The sequence below is a fragment of the Notolepis coatsorum genome (assembly GCF_963971535.1).
Source record: "Notolepis coatsorum genome assembly, chromosome: 2".
Taxonomy (NCBI): domain Eukaryota; kingdom Metazoa; phylum Chordata; class Actinopteri; order Aulopiformes; family Paralepididae; genus Notolepis; species Notolepis coatsorum.
In genome coordinates this window covers 205,942,235-205,955,669 of record NC_140166.1, presented here as the reverse complement: position 1 = coordinate 205,955,669, position 13,435 = coordinate 205,942,235, and the positions used below count along the sequence as shown (strand labels likewise).

At 41.3% G+C, this 13,435-nt stretch overlaps 1 protein-coding gene across 1 annotated transcript in view; it reads right to left on the bottom strand.

The window, feature by feature from the left end:
* The window catches only part of pex5la (peroxisomal biogenesis factor 5-like a), a gene marked incomplete at both ends in the record, with an annotated part of 217,787 nt that overhangs the window by 7,618 nt on the left and 196,734 nt on the right, over positions 1 to 13,435 (bottom strand). Inside the window, one exon of the mRNA XM_084308478.1 lies at positions 1,672 to 1,890. Coding sequence (XP_084164604.1) covers positions 1,672 to 1,890 — 219 coding nt within the window. The remainder of the gene's footprint in view (positions 1 to 1,671; positions 1,891 to 13,435) is intronic.

Here is a 13,435-nt window from a genome sequence, read left to right as displayed (position 1 = left end):
TAACTTTCCCTCTCTTTGGCGGAAGAGTAATAGTCATTACACTGAGACAAATAGGACTTTAAAATGTCCTCTAAAAGACAACATTCCTGAGTGGGACATAAAGCGCATGGTGTTTAGCAAAGTTAGCAAGGTTAGCAAAGGCTAAAAGACTACAATGGCTTTTGTGATGTCAGGCTTAGAGTTTTGAGATACAGTTAAATGCATCTATTGAATGTATTCTACGGCAAGTCGATTTTTATCTCTGATTCGGACTCTATTTGGCCTCTTTTTCATACAGTGATTGCTAGTCAATGCTGACAACCACCCAGTGAGTGACTCGTTCAAAATGAGTCAGTCTTTTTATCCCTTTTCCTCATGTTGATCTGGGATGGAGTACTCCATCACCCATACTTTCATTTTCTACTGCTGATAGAAATTCTGAGTCTTAAACTTTAAGTATCGCCCGCTACAGAATACCAATCCAATCCATTACTCGTACCAGTAGCATCACTAGACCCTCTTTAGGGGGGGCTCGAGCCCCTTTTTAAATTCCTTTAAAAAACAAAACAAAACAGGGACGGCTGGGTGGCGTAGCGAAGATTGCGCTCGTCACCAATGCAAGAGACTCCGGTCTCGAATCCCGGTGTCAGCATTGCCTGCGGCTTGGGCCAGTCGTCATACTATCTCAATTGACAGAGGTAGCGGGTGGAAGTCGATGGGTGGGGATTGGACGTTGTGGACAGTGACTCCTACAGGTCGTTGGGTGACGCCTGCACAGCAGAGACAGGAAGTATCGAGGGCAGCGTGAGCCTCCCACGCGTTACTCCTCGCCACTGAGAGTCCGCGCTGTCTGGTGAAAAGATGCGACAGGCTGCCTCCTCGTGTACCGGAGGGGACACGTGATGCAAGGTTTCTATCCTCACTACAGCCGACCAGTGGGAGGCATAGTCTAGCAACGTTCATGACAGAGGAGGGGAGAATCGGCAATATGAAATTGGGATGGGAGAAAAATAATAGCCCCATTAGCCCAATTTCGCGAGCTCTAGTGTGCAAATTCTTTCATATAGCAAAGGTAGTGATATTATATTAAACTATACAACCTAAGAAGTACATTGGTCCTCAGAACGTCATGCTACCTTGTTGGCAAGGTGTGCATATCCATTCTGGTGATCAGTGCAGGACAAACAACATCAGCATAAAAAATTATAGAATCTGTGTCAATATGATACCCTGTTTTAGCCTGGTGTCAATATGATACCCTGTTTTAGCCTGGTGTCAATATGATACTCTGTTTTAGCCTGGTGTTAATATGATACCCTGTTTTAGCCTGGTGTCAATATGATACTCTGTTTTAGCCTGGTATCAATGTGATACCCTGTTTTATCCTGGTTTGATACCCTGTTTTATCCTGGTATCAATATGATACCCTGTTTTAGCCTGGTATCAATGTGATACCCTGTTTTATCCTGGTATCAATATGATACCCTGTTTTAGCCTGGTATCAATATGATACCCTGTTTTAGCTTGGTATCAATGTGATACCCTGTTTTAGCCTGGTATCAATATGATACCCTGTTTTATCCTGGTATCGGCACAATATCCCATACCAATATGGGTGCATCCCTAACTCCAACCATCTCCATTGTCTTTTTGGTTGACCTTGAGTACCCCTGTCTTCATATGGCATCTTACCTTTCATACCTGCCCATGGTGGAGACTCGAGACATCCTACGTTCGGTGGTGGGGGATCCGGGCAGGTTGCTCTTGCCTTTCACCAGCTGCTTGTACTTAGGGTTGTGTTTCATCCAGCGAAGCAGGGCCTCACAGGCGTCCTGGCGCATGCCCGTGTTGGTCAGGCTGACCGCCAGAGCCATGAGGGCTGGGAGGTTGTTGGGGTGGAGCTCCAAACACCTGGAGAGAGACATGGGAAAGATAATAATAATAATAATAATAATAATAATAATAATAATAATAATAATAATAATAATAATAATAATAATAATAATAATAATAATAATAATAATAATAATAATAAATAATAATAATAATAATAGCTTGTATTTATACAGTGCCTTTCATGAAACCCAAGGACACTTAAAAGAACATGCCAACATTTTGGTAAATTAGCTTATCGTCTTCTCCAGAGAGAGACAAGAAGATTGATACCAGTTTCCATTCTGTGCGTTCAGTAGAAAGCTATCTGGCTGCATGTTAGCTTAGCACAATGAATGGAAGCGTACATGACCGGTTAGCCTTCGGGAGAGGTGTTAGTTGGACAATGCCTAGGCTAACCGGTCGCACAGAATGGAAACTGGTATCAATCTTCTTGTCTCTCTCTGGAGAAGACGGTAAGCTAATTTCCCCAAATGTTGGCGTGTTCCTTTAACAAAGCAACAAAAAGACAAATCAATAAAACATAATCAGAGAAATAATAATAACAATGATGGCCAGGGAGACGACTAGAGGTCATGGGGGGTGGGGGGTAGAGGAGGTCAGATAGGTACTGGGGGGCAAGGGTCATGGAGGGATTGTAAGTGCTTCCAGGGCTTGGTGGGGGTGAGAAACCTGGCAACTGAGTTCTGCACATACTGGACTGGAGCCTGTCCAGGGCATTGCTGGGTACACCAGACAGGACTCTGTTAGAGTAGTCAAGGTGGGAGGAAATGAAGGCATGTATGAGGGTCAGTGAGTGAACGCCGGAGTCTGGAGATGTTTTTGAGGTTTTTGAGGTTCCATTTTGATTGACGGGAGAGCAGAACCAGCTGGGATTTTGCCTGTACTTCAAAGGGAATTCTAGGTTTCATGGGTTATTCATTGGGACAGGCCAGACCAAAAGGAACATCAGGCAGTGGCTAATGATCTTCAGGTCAGGTTGGAATAGCTACACCCTTCTTGCTGTGTCACCTTATCTTTGCATATTGCCATCCATGCAGGATTTGCATTGGTTTTATGTCTGGAGAAAATGCTGTTGGTGAGGTCTGTCCTGGAACTGAAAATACATTTTGAGTTTTGAAAGATCCCCTCCACACGTGCTTTTTTAACCTGTTGTATATTGAATTAGTTTGGTATGGTTTTTCCACTAAATATGTTCAATAACAAGGGGGTGGGTTAGCTCTGTATGATAGCATGTACAAATGCTGTATATATATATATATTTATTCTCACTGCATATCTATCCATACCTCTCTGTACTTACCTGCACATAGTCCTTTTACATATATGTAGTTACTATATCTATATCTGTACATATCCAAAGTCATGCCTACAAGAGGAGTTAATAACAATCTGTATGGTCAAGGTCATGCCTCTAAGAGGAGTTAATAACAATCTGTATAATCAAAGTCATGCCTCCAAGAGGAGTTAATAACAATCTGTATAATCAAAGTCATGCCTTCAAGAGGAGTTAATAACAGTCTGTATAGTCAAAGTCATGCCTCCAAGAGGAGTTAATAACAGTCTGTATAGTCAAAGTCATGCCTCTAAGGGTTAATACCAATCTGTATGGTCAAGGTCATGCCTCTAAGAGGAGTTAATAACAATCTGTATGGTCAAGGTCATGCCTCTAAGAGGAGTTAATAACAATCTGTATAGTCAAAGTCATGCCTTCAAGAGGAGTTAATAACAGTCTGTATAGTCAAAGTCATGCCTTCAAGAGGAGTTAATAACAGTCTGTATAGTCAAAGTCATGCCTCCAAGAGGAGTTAATAACAGTCTGTATAGTCAAAGTCATGCCTCTAAGGGTTAATACCAATCTGTATGGTCAAAGTCATGCCTACAAGAGGAGTTAATAACAATATGTATAGTCAAAGTCATGCCTACAAGAGGAGTTAATAACAATCTGTATAGTCAAAGTTATGCCTCTAAAAGGAGTTAAAGGAGTTAACTGTAAAAACATGTTTTTGAGTGGAGGGGACCTTTAAGTTACATCACTTAAATATCATGTGGACATTTTCCATTAAGAACCACTCTGACCTTTGTAATTGTAAATTGGAGAAGAGCTGCACTGCGTGGGACCTGGATTACGGAGACAGCAGACCAAAACAAGATTTTGCTTCATGAAGATAATGTCCCTGTCTTTTTCTTTTTCGGCTACTGCCGATGCTCTCCTCTACTTCCTTAAAGGCCCCTGTAATTCCAATACATTATTTTATTTGTGCAGTGCATACTTGTTTCTGCACTGAAATGCACTGTAATTGAGGAATACATAACCTTTGCACAATTACAAACATATCCTCATTGTAGAAAAATTCTGTAATCCATAAAAAAAGGTAAAAAAATATGGTGACCAGATGTTGTGTTTTTATGACAGCCAATGTCACTAACTCACTCATTAAGTCAATGATTTATTCATTCTTATACAATGGCATGCAAATTTCTTGATTCTGATTGTGTGAAACAGTCAAGTTACCGGTTGTTATTTCGTATAACACACTCCACGTGACCCCAGATCCCTCCCACAACCGAATAACTTTTTTCCCCCTGTCTGAATCAATCCACCATAGATAGAAAAATGGAAGTATGAATAGCTTTTGAACGAATCCTCCAAAAAAGATACAGTCAACTGGAATATGTTAGTTCGTTACATACACATGGATTATGTAATTAATTTGTCATGACCCATTGTGAAACAAAAGAAAAATCACGGACATAAAAAAAAAAAAAATGGCTGTCAATCTTTTTTATATATATATATATTTCTTTTTTAGATTTGATTGATTGATTGATTGAACATTTTATTAACAGATTGCAGAATGGGTACAATACAGTATGGCTCAATACACACAATTGTTAAGGGGATGCAGACCAGAGAACGACTTTCGTCTTGTTTACATCAGGGTCCCCCATTTTCAATTCATTATAACATATGACATACATGACATACAGATAGACAGTACTGCTACATGATCTATACATTTATGACATACCAGATTTACAAATACAGTACTGTTTGTGATACAAAAAGAGTCTAAAAAAGAGAGTATACATTTGACGAAGAAACTGTATATTGGAGGAGGTTGGGTAGGTGGGGTGAAGGGGGGGGTTGGGTAGGTGGGGTGGGGTGGGGAAACTGTACATTGGAGGTGGTTGGGTGGGGGGGGGGGGGGTAACTGTACACTGTACATTGGTCCCAAGAAAAGGGTCTCGTGTATTATTGGGTTGAAACATTTACTGTACATTGGAGGGGGTTGGGTTAGGACATTTACAGGGGCCAGTTTCGAATTGCAGTCTCCCGTAGGTGCTCTCTTTTGGTTTTGAAAGTGGGTAGTGATTCACATTCCTTTACAGCTGTGGGTAGGGCGTTTAGTCCCTTGTTTGAGCCGAATCTGGGTTTAACATGGTTTGTGGAGCTCCCTCTGGTGTCTACTAGTAGTGGATCTACTATTGGATCTACTTTCTCTGTGGATGGTTTTGTGAATAAATTGTGAATGTTTTTTCATTTCAGATATTGATTGAAGAAGTGTGTTTTTAGCCGACGGCGAAACATTTATCGGGTTTCGGCTGTCCTAACTGTGGTGGGTTCGTTCCACCATTGTGGGGCAAGGACCAAGTATAGGCGGCTTCTCTTTGATGACCCTCCCGGAGCTCGGATAGGAGTGGGTCTGAGGATGTAGAGCGGCGGGGTCTTGAGGGTGTGTAGTTAGAGACCATTGACTGGAGGTAGGCAGGAGCTGTTCCCTTCGCCGCGTGATATGCCAGGTCGAGGACCTTGAAGCGAATTCGTGCAGCAATGGGGAGCCAGTGCAGGTCCCTAAGAAGCGGGGTAACATGGGCTGACTTTGGTAGGTTGGAGATCAGACGGGCGGCTGCGTTCTGAATGAGTTGAAGGGGCTTGGTGGCGGTGGTCGGTAGACCAGCGAGCAGTGCATTGCAGTAGTCACAGAGAAATTGATGTCAAGTTATGGTTGATTTTATAGTTTAGTCCTCAGTGTACTGTTGGTGCACTTGTCAGCTCACTGCCTCCACACGCAAAACATGCCTCCAATATTTAGGCCTGTGATTGTAAAGAATGTACCATGATGTAATCCCATAGCTGTATTTATATCGTAATCTAGTAAACTAACCAGTATTTATCAATTGAAGTGCAATGATATCACTGTAGTTTTGTCTTTGTCAGTAATGTCAGAAATAGAACCATAGTAAAGGCGGTTAGGTGGCCGAGCGGAGATTGCGTTCGTCACCAGCCCCGGAGCTGTGAGCTGGATTCGCCTGTTCGAATCCAGCTCACAGCTCCGGGGTTGTCACCAGCTTGGCTGGCCGTCTGCACTAATACAATTGGCTGTATTAGAGGGTGGGAGAAGCTGGCGGGGTGGGTCCGGGTCGTTGTAAACAGCGACTCCTACAGTTCGGTCGGGGCGCCTGCTAAGCGCGGATAGGACTCGAGGGGGATAGTGTGGTCCTCCCACACGCTACGCCCTCTCGATGAGAATCCGCGCTGCCAGGTGAAAAGAAGCGGTGATTGGCTGGACGTGTGTCGGAGGAAGCACGTGGTAGCCTCCACTCTCCCAGATGATCTGACTGTGGGGGGTAAGTGCGCAGCGACCAGGAAGGGACTGGGAATTGGCATACGACTAACATTGGGATGGGAGAAAATCGGAGGAAAATGGAGGGGGAAAAAGACAAATAAAAAAAAATAAAAAATAAAAAAAGAAATAGAACCATAGTAAAGTGGTACCATATTTATTTCCTGAAATATGAGTTAATACCCCCCCCCCCTTTTTTTCTCTTTGTAGGAGGACTTAAAAGAGATAAGAGATGTTTAGAACGCACATGCATCCTCCCCAGGGGTGTAAAGTACCTGAGTAATTGTACTTCGTTACAATACTTAAGTACTGTTTTGGGGGATTTGTACTTTACTCTAGTATTATTAGGTTTGTGTACTTTGTACTTTTACTCCATTACATTTCAGAGAAAAAAAACATACTTTTTACTCCTTACATTTAAAATGCAGACCTACAAAGTACAAAGTACAAATCTCACAGGTCCAACCATTTTAATTAGTATATTTTAATGGTTTATCTGGCCGAACTAACGTTAACGTTTTTAATCCTGCGACCGCAGGTAAACAGCCAATAAAATCCCCATCAATGGAAAATGAACCCGCCCCTGTCATGGTTTTTGCCTTATTTCACCTTTCTGTGAGGGACAGCTGTCTATTTTTGCTTTATTTCACCTCTCTGTGAGGGATAGCTGTCAATCCCTGTTCCCTGTGGTTAATTGCCTCATGGGTCGGCAGGTGTGTGGGCTTGATTGTACTTGATGCAGTGCAGCTGTGCCTATGGCCATGTGGAGTCTATTTAAGTTTGGAGATCGCAGTGTCAACTGCTTTTTTATTTCCAGTGTTGGCTGTCCTTTTGGTCATGCTCATTATATTGAAGTGTAGTCTGATCTCTGATACAGAATTGAGCTTTATGGTAGTCATTCTTATTTTAGGCTACTCACGTGATTCTACACATAAACTCCTTTAGTGGAGGTTTATTGTTTTACTTTTTCCAATATAAACTCCTTTATTAGGAGGTGTCCTTGTGGCTTATTTACCTTTATACTATACCTCTTTATTGAGAGTAGTCCTGTTTTTTGGGACGTGATTTATTTTCTTAATTACTCACTTTGAGATTTCCACCTGTAAAGGTTGTTTTCTGTTGTTTAATTTCCCCCCTCTCCTAAAATATCTGCGTAAGCAATCTAGTGGTTGTCCGTGTCATGGATAACTTTAACAGTCCCTGTTATCTGCTCATGACACACACACACAGCCCTCACAATACCCATGCTGATTGGTCCTTGTGCAACACTAGAAAGCTGGGATCTTTGATTAAACACCTGCTATCAGAAGATCCGCATTATGCTGTGGTTAATATTGTGATATTATTCAGGGTACTCCAGTATTATGTCTTTAATATTGTGATATTATTCAGGATACACCATTCTGTTTTTAATATTGTGATATTATTCATGCTGTGATGTGAATGCCGTCCATGTTAGTTTACCTTCAATGGAGAAGTGCATTAAATAATTGTAATGCAAAAAAAAAATTCCTCTGTTCTTTCATTTCAGCATGGTCTATTGCAGAACACATTCCATTGTGGGCAGAGTGTATGCTTGGTTTCATTCCAGCCTTGCCTAAACACCAGCTGATGATTTCACTAATTGGCTCACCTCTTCAACTAACTCACCTGGTGCAATGTATAGTTAAAATGAAAACTTGGCCCACGATGGAATGAGTTTGAGACCCCTGGTATATCCCTTTAAAAAAATGTACTTTTACTTTTTAGTACTTAAGTACATTTAAAAGTAGGACTTTTTTACTTTTACTCAAGTGTGTTTTTAGCCAGATACTTTGACTTTTACTTGAGTCAGATTTTGAGACTGTACCCATACTTTCACTTAAGTATAATTTCTGGGTACTTTTTACACCCCTGATCCTCCCCTCTAAAAACACCATCATTCACCAAAGCTCTCAATATTGTTAATTGCCTTTTACTAACAATAATCCCTTGCAAATGTTTTGATAACTCATCCCCAAGCTGAAGTAACGCTTCATTAAAGAGTCTCTATCCATAGCTACAACCAAGGACTAGTGCCTTAAATAGGAATTCCGGTATTTTTAAACCTGGACCCTATTTTTCCATTATGTGGGGTCTAAATGAATAATAACGAGAATCCCTCGATTTGGTAGGAATAATCAGAATTGCATTAAGAGCCAAAATGTGTTACTTTTGAGAAAGTGGCTCTCCAGGCATGGGAGTGTAATATGCAATCATAACATCAGAGTGGTAGTGTTTCAGTTTATTTAAATCATAGCATGTTAGAGTCTATCAGAGTCAGTGCCGTCTGGGAGAAATGCGAGGCCCCTTGCAAGATTTAAACGCGAGACCCTTTTTAAAGGTAAAAAAAAAAAAATTTATCAATTAATTAATTTTATATTTTTTTTGCATACAGTCAACGTATTCTTAAATAATAGCGCTGCCCGAGGCTGGGTATACAGTCAACGTATTCTTAAATAATAGCGCTGCCCGAGGCTGGGTATACAGTCAACGTATTCTTAAATAATAGCGCTGCCCGAGGCTGGGTATACAGTCAACGTAATATAAAAAATCTCACCTGATACCTTGTTAGCTTTCTGCATCATAACGTTAGCCTTCTGTATCATAACGTTAGCTTTCTGCATCATAACGTTAGCTTTCTGTATCATAACGTTAGCTTTCTGTATCATAACGTTAGCCTTCTGTATCATAATGTTAGCCTTCTGTATCATAACGTTAGCTTATTAAATGACTAGTCTCACCTGATACCTTGTTAGCTTCAATTCATCATGAGAGAAATATGCAGACGCACTTGGTTGGCTAGCGCCGCTAGCAGTGTGTTAGCACTCGGGTGGCTAGCAGCAGAGCCACTTAGCCAGTTAGCTCCCACTAGCGATTCCTAGCACTGTAGAATACGGCGATTCCACTGCACTGGTATTGCAGATTAAGTTTTGATTTTCCTATGTTGGCTTATGTTCTTTTCTGGAACGGTTTATGTTGATTGTTGATTGTTGATTTTTTTGTTTGTTTGTTTGTTTGTTTTATCTTGCAAACTTAAAAAAAAATTCTTTTCTGGATATGTTTTTGTTGATTTTTGATTTTTGATTTTTTTGTTTTTGTGTTTGTTATATTTTGAAAACTTTAACTTTTTTGAATTTGTTTTTGAATTAGGGGTAGGTTGCTCTATAAGCCTTCGGCTTCAAACCTATCCTTTTTGTTTGTTTATTTGTAAAAAATTTCGAAAAATTATTTGTTTATGTTTATTTATTTGTATGTGTAAACATTAGAAATAAAATCATTCATTCATTCATCCACTCAGAAAACAATAGCGTTTAAATTGCACAAATTGCACTTTGCTTGAGGTGACTGTCCGCGTCCTCCTGATGTGTGTATGTCCCTCCGCCTCGGTCTCACCTTGACGTTGAATCAACCACGCCACGCGGGCACATCGCAATGCGTTCCATATGGAAACGTCCGTCCTGGCGGTGCCCGTCCGGTATAACGTTGATTCCAAAAAGGTTGTCCCAGTTATTGATCGCCATCTGGTAGATCGATATGTCCATTGGCTGATGCTATATTCCTTTACTGCATACTGAATTCAGCGTCGCAATAACTAAGTATTCCATGGGGCTGGGGGCAGCCCTGGTGCTGCTAGCTTCTTCCCCCCACGAGGCCCTGCTGTGGCTGTGGCTGCTTCGGTCGGGTCGCTGTTTTTTGTGATACATTTATCCAACGAACCTCTCATCGAGTTATTGAACACTTCTTTTTTCTTTGCCTTCTTTAGTTGTAAATTCCCGGAGCCAAATTTCCACCCTTTATCGCGTTCTCTCGTCGACATTGTGTTCAATTTTTAGCACCACTCTGACTCAGTCATCCACCTTACTCTACACACCTGTGACCACCAGTCCACGTGCCAGCGCTTCATTCATTCACATTCATGGCCAACCACGTATATATACGTGTTTCGGATCCAACGCTTGAGGGCCAACCACGTATATATACGTGGTAAGGTTGTTTTGGCTTTTATTCCATTGTAATATCCTACTCAATGTCACAGAGCGGCACTGCAGATTTACCCTACTCTTGGAATTCGGAAAAGTGCATTACCGGCCAGATCCTCGTAGGGGCGCTGTCTCGATAATGCAGTGTTCCCTGTTACAGACCGGTGTTTTTTTTTATTTTTTATCATGGGTTGACTTTTTTGTTAGCCTAAAGCTATGCCTTCATCAGATCGCCTGGAATCGTTTTTGGGACGCTGAATTCAGTATGCAGTAAAGGAATATAGCATCAGCCAATGCACATATGGATCTACCAGATGTCGATCGATAACTGGGAAATCCTTTTTGCAGTCCAACCGGCCACAGGTAAGAGCAATTTGACCTCAATTTCAGCCTGGTCGGGCCTTGCTTTGATAGCCATCCACCCGGTCAGCGTATGAGGCTAATGGGGCTAATGCCGTTATTGGTAAACAATAATCAGAAACGACGTCCCCCGCCCCCCCCCCCCCTTTCATGCATTCATGGTGGACCATGATACCAACAATATGCATTTTGAGTTTTAGCTCTAGCTTGTGTATAGCCGAAACGCCTTTCGATTTAACGTTATTAGCTTAGCACCCTATATCTCGCCTTCCAGGAAATACCCCAGAACAATCTGGTATAACTTAAAAAAAGATATTTATTTAAGGCATATTGAAGGGACGGTTTATAGTGTCAATTGACAATGACAATGGACAAATAGCAATAATATAAAGTATAGATTTAGCTCTACAAACAGCCTCACGCACAATGAAAGGTTGTTATGATAAGCTGGCCTTATAGAGTGAGATTAGACGGATCCCAATGGTGTTAATGGCAGCTTTTTATATGCGCGCCGCAGAGGTTTCCCTCATTTACAGTGATGACGAGTTAACAAAGGACACAAATATCATAACAGTTAATAATTACAATGAATTACAATTACTACAATGATGGATTAAAAACAATTACATGATTCAGTACATAGGTCAAGTGCAATGCCTTTAAACTCCATGAATGACGGGAATGTTCCGAGCTTTAGAGTCTTTTGCAGGGTATTCCATGTGTACGGAGCATCGTAGGAGAAGGCAGACTTTCCAAGCTCAGACCGAACTCGAGGCACCCTGAGCACAAGCCGATCATTCGAACGAGTTTGGTAGGCGACAGCACTCCAGACCAACAAAGATGTAATATAAGGTGGAAGTTTGCCAATAATTGCTTTTTTTAGATAAAAAGATACCCATGATAACTACGTCGCAACGAGAGAGATGGCCAGCCTACCCTCTCATACAAAAGACAATGGTGAGTATCATATTTGTCACCCGTAATAAATCTTAGGGCGGAGTGGTAGGCAGAATCCAAAGGCCTTAATGTAGACACAGACGCATGCCTGTAAATGACATCACCATAGTCCAATATTGACAAAAAAACAGCCTGTACAATTCTTTTCCTACAGAACATAGGAAAACTAGCGCGGTTACGGTACAAGAAACCAATCTTTTGCCGTAATTTTGTAGCTAAGTTATCTATATGGAATTTAAAAGAAAGTTTATCATCCAGCCATATACCAAGATATTTATACTCACTAACTCTTTCAATATACAAACCATTTGCTGTTGTTAGGTGTAACATGTCATAATCTATAACCCTGGCTCTAGAAAACATCATAGACTTGGTTTTACTAGCATTAAGCACTAACTTGCATTTTGGAGAGTGTCAAACAGATAGATGACGGACGCATCACGCTGCCTGTCGCAGGCATAGTGAGGAGTCTAATGTGAAATATATAAGCATGGATGTAAGTCACATTAGACACCTGTAAGCAAAACTAGATTTTCGGTCTGTGATGGAAAGTGATTGTTAACACTTTGGTCGCCAAGGACGCCGTAACTCGTCATTCCCCGCCATGCTAATTCTGCCAATGGCGCCGTAACACGTCATTGAGATCAATATTTCAAAAATCTGTGATCGCAATCATATTTCTCCCCCGGAGACTTGAGATCTACTGTTGATCCCCTCTCAACTCTCCAACGATTCAAGAGCGCCATCTGGTGGCCGATCGGCGGATCGCCCAAACCGGAAACGGAAACTGGTGCTCATCCAAATTCGGTCCGATCACTCGCTATAGGTCCCGGGACTCGAGCGCGACACAATGGATAGCGATCCGTTACCAATAACTCGATAAACAACATGATTTGGACGTATATACTATTATACAACCTGGAGATGGATCGCATATTTCAACATCCCATAATAGGAATATTTTTGCTCCACGCTCATCGCCCAACGGCCCGAGGAGACTGGGGTAAGTTTCAGCGTTTTTTTTTACCGTGTTCGATACAAACTGCTCTAATGATCATATCACCCACACTAGATGAATCATCTAACGTTGGCCACGGAATTATAAACGACCCCCCCCCCCCCATCCGGTCAACATCAGATGATAAGTAGTAACTTCTAGAAGCACGTCCATTTGAATTTTTTTATCTCGCGCCGATCGCTATCAAACTGTATTTGATCATCAATATAATGCATTTAGGGCTATAAATCACGTTCTGCAGAATGCTGCAGAAAACGATAAAAACATATTTATACTTTAGACCGTATTTTAGTATGAATATGTGAATGAAAAAGTATAACGTTCCCACATCCTGAACGATAGATAATTGACGTTGAATGGGCCATAGTAATGTCAATTTAGCAATACAATTTAAAAAGTTATAGCCCTGCAAAGAAGGGGAACTTCTCCATAGACAAATAGAGCTGGCAGAGGATGGTATAATGATGTACATAAGCCTGGCAAAGAAAGTGTTAACATTATATTTATTTTTATAAAAAAAAAAAAAAAAAAAAAAAAATCCTTCTCTTCTTCTTCTCACGAGGCCCTAGGGAGCGTGAGGCCCAGTGCGGTCGCACTGC